Raw genomic sequence first — 16,694 nt, forward strand, 5'->3', positions numbered from 1 at the left:
AGCCTTTGGATTCACACCAATAAAGATATTTACACCATATCTTATGATAAATTTTCCTAGTGACAGGCTTTCGAGCCTGAATCAAGGTATCTATGACCGATTCAGAGAATCCCCGCTTGGATAAAATCAAGCGTTCAATCTCCAGGCAGTCAGTCGCAGAGAAACTAGATTTGGATGCTGGAAGGGACCTTGAATGAGAAGGTCCTGTCTCAGCTGCAGTGTCCATGGTGGTAGAGATGACATGTCCACCAGGTCTGCATACCAAGTCCTGCGTGGCCACGCAAGTGCTATCAAAATCACAGAAGCTCTCTCCTGTTTGATTCTGGCAATCAGACGAGGAAGGAGAGGAAATGGTGGAAACACATAAGCCAGGTTGAACGACCAAGGTACTGCTAGAGCATCTATCAGTACTGCTTGAGGATCCCATGATCTGGACCCGTAACAAGGAAGTTTGGCATTCTGACGAGATGCCATCAGATCCAATTCTGGTGTGCCCAATTGATGAATCAATTGTGCAAACACCTCCGGATGGAGTTCCCACTCCCCCGGATGAAAAGTCTGACGACTTAGAAAATCCGCTTCCCAGTTTTCCACTCCTGGGATATAGATTGCTGATAGATGGCAAGAGTGAGTCTCTGCCCATCGAATTATTTTGGAAACCTCTATCATCGCTAGAGAACTCTTTGTTCCCCCTGATGATTGATATATGCTACAGTCGTGATATTTTCCGACTGGAATCTTATGAATCTGGCCGAAGCCAGTTGAGGCCACGCCTGAAGCGCGTTGAATATCGCTCACAGTTCTAGACTATTTATCGGGAGGAGAGCCTCCTCCTGAGTCCACACACCCTGTGCTTTCAGGGAATTCCAGACTGCACCCCAGTCCAATAGGCTGGCGTCCGTTGTCACTATGACCCATGCTGGCCTGCGGAAACACATTCCCTGGGACAGATGATCCTGTGACAACCACCAAAGAAGAGAGTCTCTGGTCTCTTGATCCAGATTTATCTGAGGAGATAAATTTGCATAATCCCCATTCCACTGTTTGAGCATGCATAGTTGCAGTGGTCTGAGATGCAAGCGAGCAAACGGAACTATGTCCATTGCCGCTACCATTAGTCCGATTACCTCCATACACTGAGCCACTGATGGCAGAGGAATGGAATGAAGAGCTCGGCAGGTGGTTAAAATCTTTGATTTCCTGACCTCCGTCAGAAAAATTTTCATGTCTACCGAATCTATCAGTTCCCTGGAATCGAACTCTTGTGAGGGTAATAAGTGAACTCTTTTTTACGTTCACCTTCCACCCGTGAGATCTTAGAAAAGCCAACACGATGTCCGTGTGAGATTTGGCTAGTTGGTAAGTTGACGCCTGAATTAAGATATCGTCCAGATAAGGCGCCACTGCTATGCCCCGCGGCCTTAGAACCGCCAGAAGGGACCCTAGCACTTTTGTGAAAATTCTGGGAGCTGTGGGCAACCCGAAGGGAAGAGCCACAAACTGGTAATGCTTGTCCAGGAAGGCGAACCTGAGGAACTGGTGATGATCTTTGTGGATAGGAATGTGAAGATACGCATCCTTTAAATCCACGGTGGTCATATATTGACCCTCCTGGATCATTGGTAAAATAGTCCGAATGGTCTCCATATTGAAGGATGGGACTCAGAGGAATTTGTTTAGGATCTTGAGATCTAAGATTGGTCTGAAGGTTTCCTCTTTTTTGGGAACCACAAACAGATTGGAGTAAAACCCCTGCCCCTGTTCTGCTTTTGGAACTGGGCAGATTACTCCCATGGTAGATAGGTCTTCTACACAGTGTAAGAACGCCTCTCTTTTTGTCTGGTTTACAGACAATCGAGAAAGATGGAATCTCCCCCTTGGAGGAGAATCTTTGAAGTCTAGAAGATACCCCTGGGTCACGATTTCTAAAGCCCAGGAGTCCTGAACGTCTCTTGCCCAAGCCTGAGCAAAAAGAGAAAGTCTGCCCCCTACTAGATCCAGTCCCGGATCGGGGGCTGCCCCTTCATGCTGTCTTGGTGGCAGCAGTGGGCTTCTTGGCCTGTTTACCCTTGTTACAAGTCTGGTTAGGTCTCCAGACTGACTTGGATTGAGCAAAATTCCCCTCCTGCTTTGCAGCAGGGGAGGAGGTAGAGGGACCACCTTTGAAGTTTCGAAAGGAACGACAATGATTTTGTTTGGTCCTCATCTTATTTGTCTTATCCTGAGGAAGGGCATGGCCTTTTCCTCCAGTGATGTCTGAAATTATCTCTTTCAGTTCAGGCCCGAATAGGGTCTTACCCTTGAAAGGAATGGCTAAAAGCTTAGATTTTGATGACACATCAGCAGACCAGGACTTAAACCATAACGCTCTACGCGCTAAAATGGCAAAACCTGAATTCTTTGCCGCTAATTTAGCCAGTTGAAAAGCGGCATCTGTAATGAAAGAATTAGCTAGCTTGAGAGCCCTAATTCTATCCAAAATATCATCTAATGGGGTCTCAACCTTAAGAGCCTCCTCTAGAGCCTCGAACCGAAATGCAGCTGCAGTAGTTACAGGAACAATGCACGCTATAGGTTGCAGAAGAAAACCCTGATGAATAAATATTTTCTTTAGAAGAACCTCTAATTTTTTATCCATAGGATCTTTGAAAGCACAACTGTCCTCAATAGGTATAGTTGTACGCTTAGCCAGGGTAGAAATAGCTCCCTCCACCTTAGGGACCGTCTGTCATGAATCCCGAATGGTGTCTGATATGGGAAACATTTTCTTAAAAGTAGGAGGGGGAGAAAACGGAATACCTGGTCTATCCCACTCCTTAGTAACAATGTCCGAAATCCTCTTAGGGACCGGAAAAACATTAGTGTAAGCAGGAACCTCTAGATATCTATCCATTTTACACAATTTCTCTGGTGGAATTACAATAGGGTCACAATCATCCAGAGTCGCTAAAACCTCCCTGAGCAACAAGCGGAGGTGTTCTAGCTTAAATTTAAAAGCCGTCATATCTGAGTCTTTCTGAGGGAACATCTTTCCTGAATCAGAAAGCTCTCCCTCAGACAGCAATTCCCTCACCCCCAACTCAGAACATTGTGAGGGTACATCGGAGATGGCTAATAAAGCGTCAGAGGGATCAGTATTTACTCTCACACTGGACCTACTGCGCTTCCCCTGCAACCCAGGCAGTTTAGATAAAACCTCTGTGAGGGTAGTAGACATAACTGCGGCCATATCTTGCAGGGTGAAAGAATTAGACGCACTAGAAGTGCTTGGCATCGCTTGTGCGGGCGTTAATGGTTGTGACATTTGGGGAGAATTAGATGGCATAACCTAATTCTCTTCTGGCTGAGAATCATCCTGCGACATACTTTTATCAGCTAAAATATGTTCTTTGCAATTTATTGCCCTTTCAGTGCATGAGGGACACATTTTAAGTGGGGGTTCCACAATGGCTTCCAAACACATTGAACATTGTCTTTCCTCAATGTTAGACATGTTAAACAGGCTAGTAATGACCACAAACAGGCTTGAAAACACTTTATTTAGTGAAAAAATAACAATCTTAAAAAACGGTACTGCGCCTTTAAGAGAAAAAAAACATACACGTTTTGCAAAACTGCTTTAAAATAATCAAATCGTTTCAATTTTTTGATATAAGTATTCAAATTATGCAGCTAAGTTTGCCCCACAAGGAAAAGAACACTTAACCCTTACTGTAAAAACCGGATAATTAATAAACGTTTAAATCAGGAAAAAACACCCCCTGCACCTCGCCCCAGCACTGCTGTGGTGCCTACCTGCCCTCAGGGATCTGGAAAACAGGGTTAAAGCTTTGATTTGGCCCAATACTTTCACAAGGGCCCACCGGAGTTGGAGCTTGCTGCTTGCCTGTCAAATACAACTGCGCAACTGAGGCACAAAAATAGGCCCCGCCCATCTCACTCGATGTCTCTCAGCCCAAATGAACCTCACCAGAGCGGTCTCAAACTAGCCATGTGGGTTCTTAAACCCAAAAAGAAGCCAAGTGTACCCTCTCATTAAAGCATCAAAAACGTTCCTGCCAAAAACGTTATCAGCACTTCCAGTTAAATAAACGTTTGCCCACAAACATTCAAACTCAGTGTCAACCATTTTTTCTTAGCCCCTATATGCAAGCTTAGTAATACCCCTCTTCTTTTAGGATTACTGCTTACCCTTACCCTCATGGGGATACTGTCAGCCAATTCTGAAATAACAGTCTCTCCAGAAAAAAATGACTGAACATACCTCACTGCTTATAGCATGAAAAACGTTCCTCACACTGAAGTTTCTTAAGTACTCCTCAGCCATTCTGTGGGAACTGCTCTGGATCTTAGTGACAAATGCTAAGATCATCAGCTTCCAGGCAGAAGTCTTCATCAATCTGCTGCCTGAGAGAAAATAGTACACACCGGTACCATTTAAAATAAAAAACTCTTGCTTGAAGAAAATAAAAAACATAATTTATGCTTACCTGATAAATTTATTTCTCTTGTAGTGTATCCAGTCCACGGATCATCCATTACTTGTGGGATATTCTCCTTCCCAACAGGAAGTTGCAAGAGGATCACCCACAGCAGAGCTGCTATATAGCTCCTCCCCTAACTGCCATATCCAGTCATTCGACCGAAACAAGCCGAGAAAGGAGAAACCATAAGCCTGACAAAATGCCTGAACGTCTGGAACTTCTGCCAGACGCTTGTGTAAAAGAATAGACAGAGCAGAAATCTGTCCCTTTAAAGAACTAGCTGATAGTCCTTTGTCCAAACCCTCTTGGAGGAAGGACAATATCCTAGGAATCCTAACCCTACTCCATGAGTAATTCTTGGATTCACACCAATGAAGATATTTACGCCAAATCTTGTGGTAAATTTTGCTGGTGACAGGCTTTCGTGCCTGTATTAAGGTATCAATTACTGACTCAGAGAAGCCACGCTTTGATAGGATCAAGCGTTCAATCTCCATGCAGTCAGTCTCAGAGAAAGTAGATTCGGATGATTGAAAGGACCTTGTATTAGAAGGTCTTGTCTCAGAGGCAGAGTCCATGGTGGAAAGGATGACATGTCCACTAGGTCTGCATACCAGGTCCTGCGTGGCCACGCAGGCGCTATCAATATCACCGATGCTCTCTCCTGTTTGATTTTGGCAATCAGACGAGGGAGCAGAGGAAACGGTGGCCAGGTTGAAGAACCAAGGCACTGCTAGAGCATCTATCAGTGCCGCTTCTGGGTCCCTGGACCTAGATCCGTAACAAGGAAGCTTGGCGTTCTGGCGAGACGCCATGAGATCCAGTTCTGGTTTGCCCCAACGGAGAACCAATTGAGCAAACACCTCCGGATGGAGTTCCCACTCCCCCGGATGAAAAGTCTGACGACTTAGAAAATCCGCCTCCCAGTTCTCTACCCCTGGGATATGGATCGCTGATAGGTGGCAAGAGTGAGTCTCTGCCCAGCGAATTATCTTGGAGACTTCTGACATCGCTAGGGAACTCCTGGTCCCCCCTTGATGGATGATGTAAGCCACAGTCGTGATGTTGTCCGACTGAAATCTGATGAACCTCAGTGTTGCTAACTGAGGCCAAGCTAGAAGAGCATTGAATATTGCTCTCAACTCCAGAATATTTATTGGGAGGAGTTTCTCCTCCTGAGTCCATGAACCCTGAGCCTTCAGGGAGTTCCAGACTGCACCCAAACCTAGAAGGCTGGCGTCTGTTGTTACAATGGTCCAATCTGGCCTGCGAAAGGTCATACCTTTGGACAGATGGACCCGAGATAACCACCAGAGAAGAGAATCTCTGGTTTCCTGATCCAGATTTAGTAGAGGGGACAAATCTGTGTAATCCCCATTCCACTGACTGAGCATGCATAATTGCAGCGGTCTGAGATGCAGGCGCGCAAATGGCACTATGTCCATCGCCGCTACCATTAAGCCGATTACTTCCATGCACTGAGCCACCGTGGGGCGCGGAATGGAGTGAAGAACACGGCAAGCATTTAGAAGTTTTGATAACCTGGACTCCGTCAGGTAAATTTTCATTTTTATAGAATCTATCAGAGTCCCTAGGAAGGAAACCCTTGTGAGAGGAGATAGAGAACTCTTTTCTTCGTTCACTTTCCACCCATGCGACCTCAGAAATGCCAGAACTATCTCTGTATGAGACTTGGCAATTTGAAAGCTTGACGCCTGTATCAGGATGTCGTCTAGGTAAGGAGCCACCGCTATGCCTCGCGGTCTTAGAACCGCCAGAAGTGAGCCCAGAACCTTTGTAAAAATTCTTGGGGCTGTAGCCAACCCGAATGGAAGAGCTACAAACTGGTAATGCCTGTCTAGAAAGGCAAACCTCAGGAACCGATGATGATTCTTGTGGATCGGAATGTGAAGGTAGGCATCCTTTAAGTCCACTGTGGTCATGTACTGACCCTCTTGGATCATGGGTAAAATGGTTCGAATAGTTTCCATTTTGAATGATGGAACTCTGAGGAATTTGTTTAGGATCTTTAGATCCAAAATTGGTCTGAAGGTTCCCTCTTTTTTGGGAACCACAAACAGATTTGAATAAAACCCCTGTCCTTGTTCCGTCCGCGGAACTGGATGGATCACTCCCATTACAAGGAGGTCTTGCACGCAGCTTAGGAATGCCTCTTTCTTTATCTGGTTTGCAGATAATCTTGAAAGGTGAAATCTCCCTTGTGGGGGAGAAGCTTTGAAGTCCAGAAGATATCCCTGAGATATGATCTCCAACGCCCAGGGATCCTGAACATCTCTTGCCCACGCCTGGGCGAAGAGAGAGAGTCTGCCCCCTACTAGATCCGTTGTCGGATAGGGGGCCGCTCCTTCATGCTGTCTTGGAGGCAGCAGCAGGCTTTCGGCCTGCTTGCCCTTGTTCCAGGACTGGGTAGGTTTCCAGGCCTGCTTAGATTGAGGAAAAGTTCCCTCTTGTTTTGAAGTAGAGGGAGCTGATCCTGCACCTGCCTTGAAATTTCGAAAGGCAAAAAAATTAGACTGTTTGGCCCTTGATTTGGCCCTGTCCTGAGGAAGGGTATGACCCTTACCTCCAGTAATGTCAGCAATAATTTCTTTCAAACCAGGCCCGAATAAGGTCTGCCCCTTGAAAGGAATGTTAAGTAATTTAGACTTTGAAGTCACATCAGCTGACCAGGATTTAAGCCATAGCGCCCTACGCGCCTGGATGGCGAATCCGGAATTCTTAGCCATTAGTTTAGTCAAATGAACAATGGCATCAGAAACAAATGAGTTAGTTAGCTTAAGTGTTCTAAGCTTGTCAATAATTTCAGTCAATGGAGCTGTATGGATGGCCTCTTCCAGGGCCTCAAACCAGAACGCCGCCGCAGCAGTGACAGGCGCAATGCATGCAAGGGGCTGTAAAATAAAAACCTTGTTGAATAAACATTTTCTTAAGGTAATCCTCTAATTTTTTATCCATTGGATCTGAAAAAGCACAACTGTCCTCAACCGGGATAGTGGTACGCTTTGCTAAAGTAGAAACTGCTCCCTCCACCTTAGGGACTGTCTGCCATAAGTCCCGTGTAGTGGCATCTATTGGAAACATTTTTCTAAATATAGGAGGTGGGGAAAAGGGCACACCGGGTCTATCCCACTGCATAGTATTTATCCAGCCTACACAATTTCTCTGGCACTGCAATTGTGTCACAGTCATTCAGAGCAGCTAATACCTCCCCAAGTAACACACGGAGGTTCTCAAGCTTAAATTTAAAATTAGAAATCTCTGAATCAGGTCTCCCCGATTCAGAGACGTCACCCACAGACTGAAGCTCTCCGTCCTCAGGTTCTGCATATTGTGACGCAGTATCAGACATGGCTCTTACAGCATCTACGCGCTCTGTATCTCGTCTAACCCCAGAGCTATCGCGCTTGCCTCTCAATTCAGGCAATCTGGCTAATACCTGTGACAGGGTATTATTCATGATTGCAGCCATGTCCTGCAAAGTAATCGCTATGGGCATCCCTGATGTACTTGGCGCCATATTAGCGTGCGTCCCTTGAGCGGGAGGCGAAGGGTCCGACACATGGGGAGAGTTAGTCGGCATAACTTCCCCCTCGACAGACCCCTCTGGTGACAATTCTTTTATAGATAAAGACTGATCTTTACTGTTTAAGGTGAAATCAATACATTTAGTACACATTCTCCTATGGGGCTCCACCATGGCTTTTAAACATAATGAACAAGTAGTTTCCTCTGTGTCAGACATGTTTGTACAGACTAGCAATGAGACTAGCAAGCTTGGAAAACACTTTAAACAAAGTTAACAAGCAATATAAAAAACGTTACTGTGCCTTTAAGAGAAACAAATTTTGGCAAAATTTGAAATAACAGTGAAAAAAGGCAGTTACACTAACGAAGTTTTTACAGTGTATGTAACAAGTTAGCAGAGCATTGCACCCACTTGCAAATGGATGATTAACCCCTTAATACAAAAAACAGATTAACAAAACGAAAAATATGTTTTTTAAACAGTCATAACAACTGCCACAGCTCCTACTTTTGAAGCCTTTTGAGCCCATCAGAGATGTCCTATAGCATGCAGGGGACTGCTGAGGGAAGCTGAATGTCACAGTTTGTAATTTTAACTGCACCAACTGTAACTTTTATACTATAACAGTGGAAAGCCTCTGTTTCTAGGCAAAAATAAAGCCAGCCATGTGGAAAAAACTAGGCCCCAATAAGTTTTATCACCAAAGCATATATAAAAACGATTAAACATGCCAGCAAACGTTTTATATTACACTTTGTATCTCTGTTAATAAGCCTGATACCAGTCGCTATTAAATCACTGCATTTAGGCTTAACTTACATTAATCCGGTATCAGCAGCATTTTTCTAGCAAGTTCCATCCCTAGAAATATGTTTACTGCACATACCTTATTGCAGGAAAACCTGCACGCCATTCCCTCTCTGAAGTTACCTCACTCCTCAGAATATGTGAGAACGGCAATGGATCTTAGTTACTTCTGCTAAGATCATAGAAATCACAGGCAGATTCTTCTTCTAATGCTGCCTTTGATAAAACAGTACACTCCGGTACCATTTAAAAATAACAAACTTTTGATTGAAGTTAAGAAACTAACTATAATACACCACTCTCCTCTTACTACGTCCATCTTTGTTGAGAGTTGCAAGAGAATGACTGGATATGGCAGTGAGGGGAGGAGCTATATAGCAGCTCTGCTGTGGGTGATCCTCTTGCAACTTCCTGTTGGGAAGGAGAATATCCCACAAGTAATGGATGATCCGTGGACTGAATACACTTAACAAGAGAAACTAACATTTTATCCCCTCTTTCACTTTACCCTTCGTAGTACTTTGAGTAGGCAAAGAGAATGACTGGGGGTGGAGTTAAGGGAGGAGCTATATAGACAGCTCTGCTGTGGTGCTCTTTGCCACTTCCTGTTAGCAGGAGGATAATATCCCACAAGTAAAGGATGAATCTGTGGACTCGTCGTATCTTATAGAAGATATGATATGCTCTCTCTGACTCATGAAAGTTTAATTTTGACATTAATGTCCAATTGAAGGGACACAAAACTCCCCAACAATCTTTCATTATTCAGATAGAGAATACAATTTTAAACAACTTTACAATTTACTTCTATTATCTGATTTACTTCAATCTCTTGGTATTCTTTGTTAAAAAAAACAGCAATGCGCTACAGGGAGTTAGTTAACACATTCGGTGAGCCAATCACATGAGGTACATATGTGAAGCCACCAATCAGCAGCTTCTGAAACCACCTAGGTATCCTTTTTCAAGAAGGGATACCAAGACAACTAAACATATTAGATAAAATAAATAAATTGTAAAGATGTTTAAAATCACATACTCTATCCAAATCATGAAAAAAAACATAAATTATGCTTAGCTGATAATTTTCTTTACTTCTGACGGGGAGAGTCCACAGCTGCATTCATTACTTTTGGGAATTCAGAACCTGGCCACCAGGAGGAGGCAAAGACACCCCAGCCAAAAGCTTAAATACCTCCCCCACTTCCCTCATCCCGCAGTCATTCTGCCAAGGGAACAAGGAACAGTAGGAGAAATATCAGGTAAAAAAAGCCAGAAGAATAAATTAAAACATGGCCGCCTCCCATAAAAACGTGGGCGGGAAGCTGTGGACTCTCCCTGTCAGAAGAAAAGAAAATTATCAGGTAAGCATAATTTATGTTTTTCTTCTTAAACGGGGAGAGTCCACAGCTGCATTCATTACTTTTGGGAAAACAATACCCAAACTATAGAGGACACTGAATGCAAAAAAAGGGCGGGTAGACAAGACGGCCCATTCAAAGGGCATCATAGCCTCTAGTTACCCACACCAATTAACAACTACTGTACCAAGCAGAACAAAAAGGACTAAGTAACTGCCCAACAATTAAATCCAGCAGGGCCCAGATAGAGACCACTAAAAGGTACCAGATTCCACTGAGCACAAAGCCCAAAGAGACAAGTCCCGCCAACTCCAAGCCCGAACCGATTCCACCTATTCCCAGAAGGGTAAGGAAAATAAATATTCAACAAGAGATCTAAAATCTCAGCAAGTAGGGGAAAAAGGAACCCCTGCAAAATCGAGCGCAACCGCAAGTTGCAGCAAGACAAAGAAAAATGAATAAAGATAAACTCCAACAACCTACCAAAATTAAGATAGGGAAAAAACCCTCTACCCCAATCTGGAGAAAGTCCAAAGGACCAAGATTCGATCCAAAGACAACCCCGAAGACTGAGCAGAACCCCTAACTCACACAGAGTGCAGTCTGCACTCCTGAAAGAGCTATTGTGGAATAAGCAGATATTCCCCAGAACTTCCAACAGTTAGCAGCATAAGCACTTACGTGCTCCAGATGGAGCTCCCGGCTCCCACTCTGCCACACAAGACTAGTAGACCTCAGTCACGAACACTAGCCTATCAGTTTAGAAAACTGTACCAGGAGACCCCCACAGAGGGAACCCTCCAGAAGTGCAGGAACTCACTCCCTAACAAAAATAGGGAAGCAGAAAAAAACATGCTGAGGAAAAACTCCTTCAAACTCCACCTCAAGAGAGATCATAAGATCTGGAGAAGAACATGGTCCAAACTCAACCGATCCATAGGCCTCAGGCCGAAAAAAGGTAAAACCAGCCCACAGCTGGATTCGAACCAACAACTCAAGTTGCAAAGCCCCAAAAACCCACCAGTAGGTTACATGGACTACTTCATTGAGACAAAGGCCCAGCACCAAAAGCGCCTGGCATGTCCGAAGATAAGGAAATAAATCCCTGTATTACCCTGAGCTCAAAAGAGGAGTACACGGTAACAAAGGGTAGGCAAACCCTGACCATATGTAACAAGCTTGGCAAGCTAAACCACCAAGCCGGAACAGGACATAGTACGATCTCGGGTTCAAGAACCCAGACCCAGATTAGCGCTGCGGTATCTGTTGGCGCTCTACAAAAAAACAATAATAATTCCTTCCCTACAGGAAGGTGAACTCCCAGACAACGGGAGACCACACACTGACACAACAGTGGGAACACAATACCAGATCCGCCCCAATATGACTATACCACAAGGACGAGGGACCCCCCTCCAAAAATTAGGCGGACACCATGGTATATCCCGCTCTCCCTAAGGGGAAGGAAATGAAAAGACACCTGCTCACCCACCCACAGGTACGGAGCATATGTCATCGAACAGACTGCAAAAACAACACCGACTGAAAAGGGCACCCTCCGGCTGTAACAGTCGGTTTAGGAGCCAAACAGACAGCCCGCGAGCCCACCTATAAAGTAGAATGGCTGAATAAGAGAGCAATCTCCCGCTTGCGAATACCTCATACGGTGAACCCTAGAGGATGCAAGAACAGCCCATCCAAAGGCCCTAAGGCACTGGACGTGTACTAAGCATCCCAGAGACAGAAAATAAACTTTTCCAAAATTTGAGGGGCAATACCCTCCTGCAAAAATAAAAAACAATCCATCTGGGTCCACCTCCCAGTAACCCCTCAGGACCAAGGGACAACAGGATGACGAACATCGATATCCCAAAACCAACATATAAACTGATATGATGTAAGAGAGGGTAGCTCTTCTCTATAGTCCCTAAAAACATGGGAGCAGACAAGAAGCAGTAAGAGTAAGAAAGGTGGACGAACCAACCATCCCCCCACAGGAAATAAAAGGAAGTCTAAGACACCTCGCTACCAATGGAAGAGGTACCGAGGTCAAGAATCTCAAAAAGAGCAATACTATAGGAGGGATAACCCCCCCCCCAAGTTAAGGAGATGTATAAAACTCCAGACCAAATGGAAGTGGAGAAAACTAGTTCCAAGGTCAAAGACCTTCGGAGTGCTTTGTAGCAGGAGCTGTCCAGGCCCAACAAACAGGATCAGGACCAAGAGGTTTGAACAAACCCCTTGATGCGCCACCCAAAAAGTAGCAACGAGAACCAGCCTGATGTCATAAACGAAAGGCCTCCTCTCTTAGCCCCATCAAGGGCAGAGTCTTGAAACTCTCATGGAGTTCCTCTCCCTGGCAATGCCTATTTACAGGGATACAGGGAATACATTGTGCTGAAGGAAGAACCCAAGCATAATAAACCTCTCTTCTGAGGGAAAACTCACCACCCAACCAGTTCAACCAGATATCCCAGCACCACATGGATGGAATAGACCCTTATGGGACAGAAACCAGCGCTCGATCAGGACCAGCCTGCTACAGAAGGCATTTCGGAACTGAACCAGGTCACAGAAATTACGAAACCCTAAAAGGGATCGATAAAATTTAAGACTATGCAAATAATATCTTAACATACAACTTACGCAGAAGTGTCCAAGCGACCACAAAATCGCTAGTATCAAATTCCAGAGAAGAAATGTTTCCCAACGGAGAAAGTATAACAAACATGAGCTTCCAAAAATATAAGAAAACCGGATCAACGAAAAAGAGGGCAGCATGCACAGGTGAACACCCAAGAAAAATGGTTACACTGACAGGGCCAGCCCGTCAGAGATCCCATTCTCCCGAAGCTCAGAACTGGAATAAGATACCGCAAAGAAAAAGATAAATCGGAGACAACAAGGAGATTAACTACATCCCCCTAGTCTAATCCAGCTTGTCGTCTGGAGCGGAAGACCGAGGACCCCTCAACCCCTCCGGGTTGGGATCCTCCAGGACTGTCAAAACATGTTGCAGCAGGACACAAAGGCGCGCCAGTCTATAACGAAAAGCAAGACTTACCTCCGCTGGGGGAACTGACGACCCGGACCCCAAGGATTGGGCCCCTGATGCCTCAGAGGCAACCACTTCCCCAGAGGGCTGATATGACCCAGACGATCCCTCGCCTGATGAGCCTTGGTTCACTGAACACGGACAGAATTTCCCTAACGTCTCCCTCCCTGGAAGATGTAAATGCGCCAATGCCAAAGAAATGGCCATGCGGAACTGTGCCATAACCTCTGGAGGAAAAAAGCCTCCTTCCAGAGAAGGGGTAACGGCATTAGGGACACCTGCTTGCGTAGCTAAAGAAGGTTCTAGGATACTCGCCACACAGGATATGAGGCCCCCAGGGGCGGATGGCTCGGCGGACTCTAAGTTCCCTGGATCAGGAGAAAAGAGCACTCTAAAGCGTCATGCGGAACATAACTGATTTTCTTCGCAAGAAGTAGAATCTGAATCAGAGACATCCGTCTCCAAAAAATGAGAGTACTCCATAACTAGGATAGAAATTATGAATAGGAAAGAAAAATAAGACGGCACCTTACACCTCCAATGGCTGGGGTACTCACTAGAAATGTGTCCATGCCCGGTCACAAGGTACACCGTGCAGGCCAACTAAAAACGCGCCAAAGCCACAAGGGCTGCACAGCCTGACAAAAAAGGCCGTTATGTTCCGATATAGCCACGAGCCCAAGTATCACTACACATTTAGCAGACAGAATCACATAACAAACATGATTAAAGTCCCCCCTGTTCAATAACCCCCCTCAGGAGATATTAACCCTCAATTCCATAAGATAAAGGAGTCCCACTGAGACCCTGACTTCTTCGTTTTACTTTTTCACTTCACACATCTTAAGTAAAATGAAACGATCTTGCCGGAATCTACGTTGTGGAACAGGAACACGGCCCTTCAAGTGTGACAGATAGCAGCCTCGCTTCTGACATGGACTTGAGAGAACAAAGCAGGCAGTGAAACTCATCAACGCTGATTGCTAAGGAGCTGTTAATATGAGTCGGGATGGTTTCGCAGAAAGACTCTCCCTGCATCTCCGGACTCTAACTTTCATCCAAGCTCTCACTGAGAGGCTGACAGGACTACTTAAAACTCCAGTCCCATTCCGAAGAGTACTACCTTCCTTAAGAGACTATCTTTAATCTTCCGACACTTCTCTGCCAACCTCCTGTGATGAAAGGCAAAGAATGACTGGGGGATGAGGGAAGTGGGGGAGGTATTTAAGCCTTTGGCTGGGGTGTCTTTGCCTCCTACTAGTGGCCAGGTTCTGAATTCCCAAAAATAATGAATGCAGCTGTGGACTCTCCACGTTTAAGAAAAAAAAAAAGTGAGGTTCATGTACCTTTAAAGGGACATTATACACTCGATTTTTCTTTGCATAAATGTTTTGTAGATGATACATTTATATAGCCCATACAGGTTTTTTTGTTTTTTGTTTTTTTAAATGTATAATTTTTCTTATTTTTAAAAAACATTGCTCTGATTTTCAGACTCCTAACCAAGCCGCAAAGTTTTAGGAGAATACAGAGGTATACTTACTCCAGCTAGCTCCTGTTTGTGTAAAGGGTCTTTTCATATGCATAGGAAGGGGGAGTGTCTGTTATTTCCCACTTAAAGTGGGTGTTCTAGCTACCTTTTTAGCAGAGCTAAACTGGGAGCTTCTAAGTAAGTTTTTATACTGGATTTTTATATCAGTATCTGTGCATATAACTCTTTATAGTAGTGTCTATTACATGCAGTTATATGAAAATTGGTGTATACTGTCCTTTTAAGGAGAGTGAAGATGATAGTGGATCAGTAAGTGCAGATATTATGTATTGTTAATTAGAAAATAAACCTAACTCAAGTAATCTAAATGGTAACTTAAAGGGACGTTAAACATCTCTTGCTTTTGTGTAAAAATTGCGCTTTATCCATTGCTCTCTAGAGGCCAAAAAGTGTAAGTTAACCTAGGTTTTGAAAATGCTGCAAATTGCCTAAACAAGTTATTTGATTTGCAGCATTTGAGGTTTACAATATTTGCATTTTGGGAGCATAGAACAAGCACAATATTCAACCATAAGGCACTATACTTTTAATGTAGCTTTTTCCCTTCATGCTGTTAGGATGTTTACATGCCGTCCTAACAGTGCTGGGCTTTAACGCCTATAGGACAGCATGGAACGTCCTACCTTATATGGCATCCTGCAGCCTCCCCCTTTGATGCAATCAAGAGGGGACTGGGGGAGGGGGTGCCAAGCAGCATAGGCAGACCCCATGATCTGATCCCGGCCTTGAAATCACGTTATTTGATTTTTACAGCTAGTGTTTACATTGGAATTTTAAACAGCTTTCTAATTTACTTATATTATCTAATTTGTTTCAATCTCTTGACATCCTTTGCTGAAAAGCATATCTAGATAGGCTCAGTAGCTCCTGATTGGTGGCTGCACAAAGATGCCTCATGTGATTGGCTTACCCACGTGCATTGCTATTTTTCAACAAAGGATATCTAACAGATTAAGCAAATTAGATAATAGAAGTAAATTGGAATGTTGTTTAAAATGATATTCTCTACCTGAATCATGAAAGAAAATGTTTGTGTTTAGTGTCCCTTTAATGCTGTCCCTGGGACACATCTGGAGAGATACTTACTGTCTGAAAACACCCATGTTCAGGAGCTGTGTAATCAGCGAGCCATCCACCTCCCCCAGGAACACTCCTGTCTGTAAAATGAAGAGGGCAGACATGTTAGCGAGGGAGAACGAGTACATGGGGATACAGAGGTAGCGAGGGGGAAATGTGTGCCGGGAAAACATATAACGGAAGTACAAAATAAAGCAGAGGGAAGGGAGAGAAGCAGAAGAGGCTGCGAACAGATGAAAGAAAAATGCAAAAAAAAAGATAAATGAAAAAGATGAGATAGAAAGTAAAAAAGAAGTGGGGACAGCAAAACGGAATAAAGGGGACACAGGGAAAGAGAACATGAGGGGCACAGAGCGAGGAAGTGGGTGAGGGGGTAAGGGAAGTGATGTCACAGGTGATACATTGGCAGGTAAGGGAAGTGATATCACAGGTGATACATTGGCAGGTAAAGGAAGTGATGTCACAGGTGATACATTGGCAGGTAAGGGAAGTGATGTCACAGGTGATACATTGGCAGGTAAGGGAAGTGATGTCACAGGTGATACATTGGCAGATAAAGGAAGTGATATCACAGGTGATACATTGGCAGGTAAAGGAAGTGATGTCACAGGTGATACATTGGCAGGTAAGGGAAGTGATGTCACAGGTGATACATTGGCAGGTAAGGGAAGTGATGTCACAGGTGATACATTGGCAGGTAAGGGAAGGGGAGAAAAAACAGCAACACATAGATCAGTTCCTTTGTGACTAAATAGACCTTTAACCCCTTGGCTGACAGCTGCTACACTTGACACGGTTACAACCTTCACAG

General features: G+C 44.5%; 1 protein-coding gene across 1 annotated transcript in view; it reads right to left on the bottom strand.

Moving 5' to 3' along the window:
- Positions 1–16,694, bottom strand: part of CACNA2D4 (calcium voltage-gated channel auxiliary subunit alpha2delta 4) — a 1,345,448-nt gene that overhangs the window by 61,158 nt on the left and 1,267,596 nt on the right. Inside the window, exon 32 of the mRNA XM_053718853.1 lies at positions 15,893–15,963. Coding sequence (XP_053574828.1) covers positions 15,893–15,963 — 71 coding nt within the window. The remainder of the gene's footprint in view (positions 1–15,892; positions 15,964–16,694) is intronic.

The sequence above is a fragment of the Bombina bombina genome, chromosome 6 (genome assembly GCF_027579735.1).
Source record: "Bombina bombina isolate aBomBom1 chromosome 6, aBomBom1.pri, whole genome shotgun sequence".
Lineage (NCBI taxonomy): Eukaryota > Metazoa > Chordata > Amphibia > Anura > Bombinatoridae > Bombina > Bombina bombina.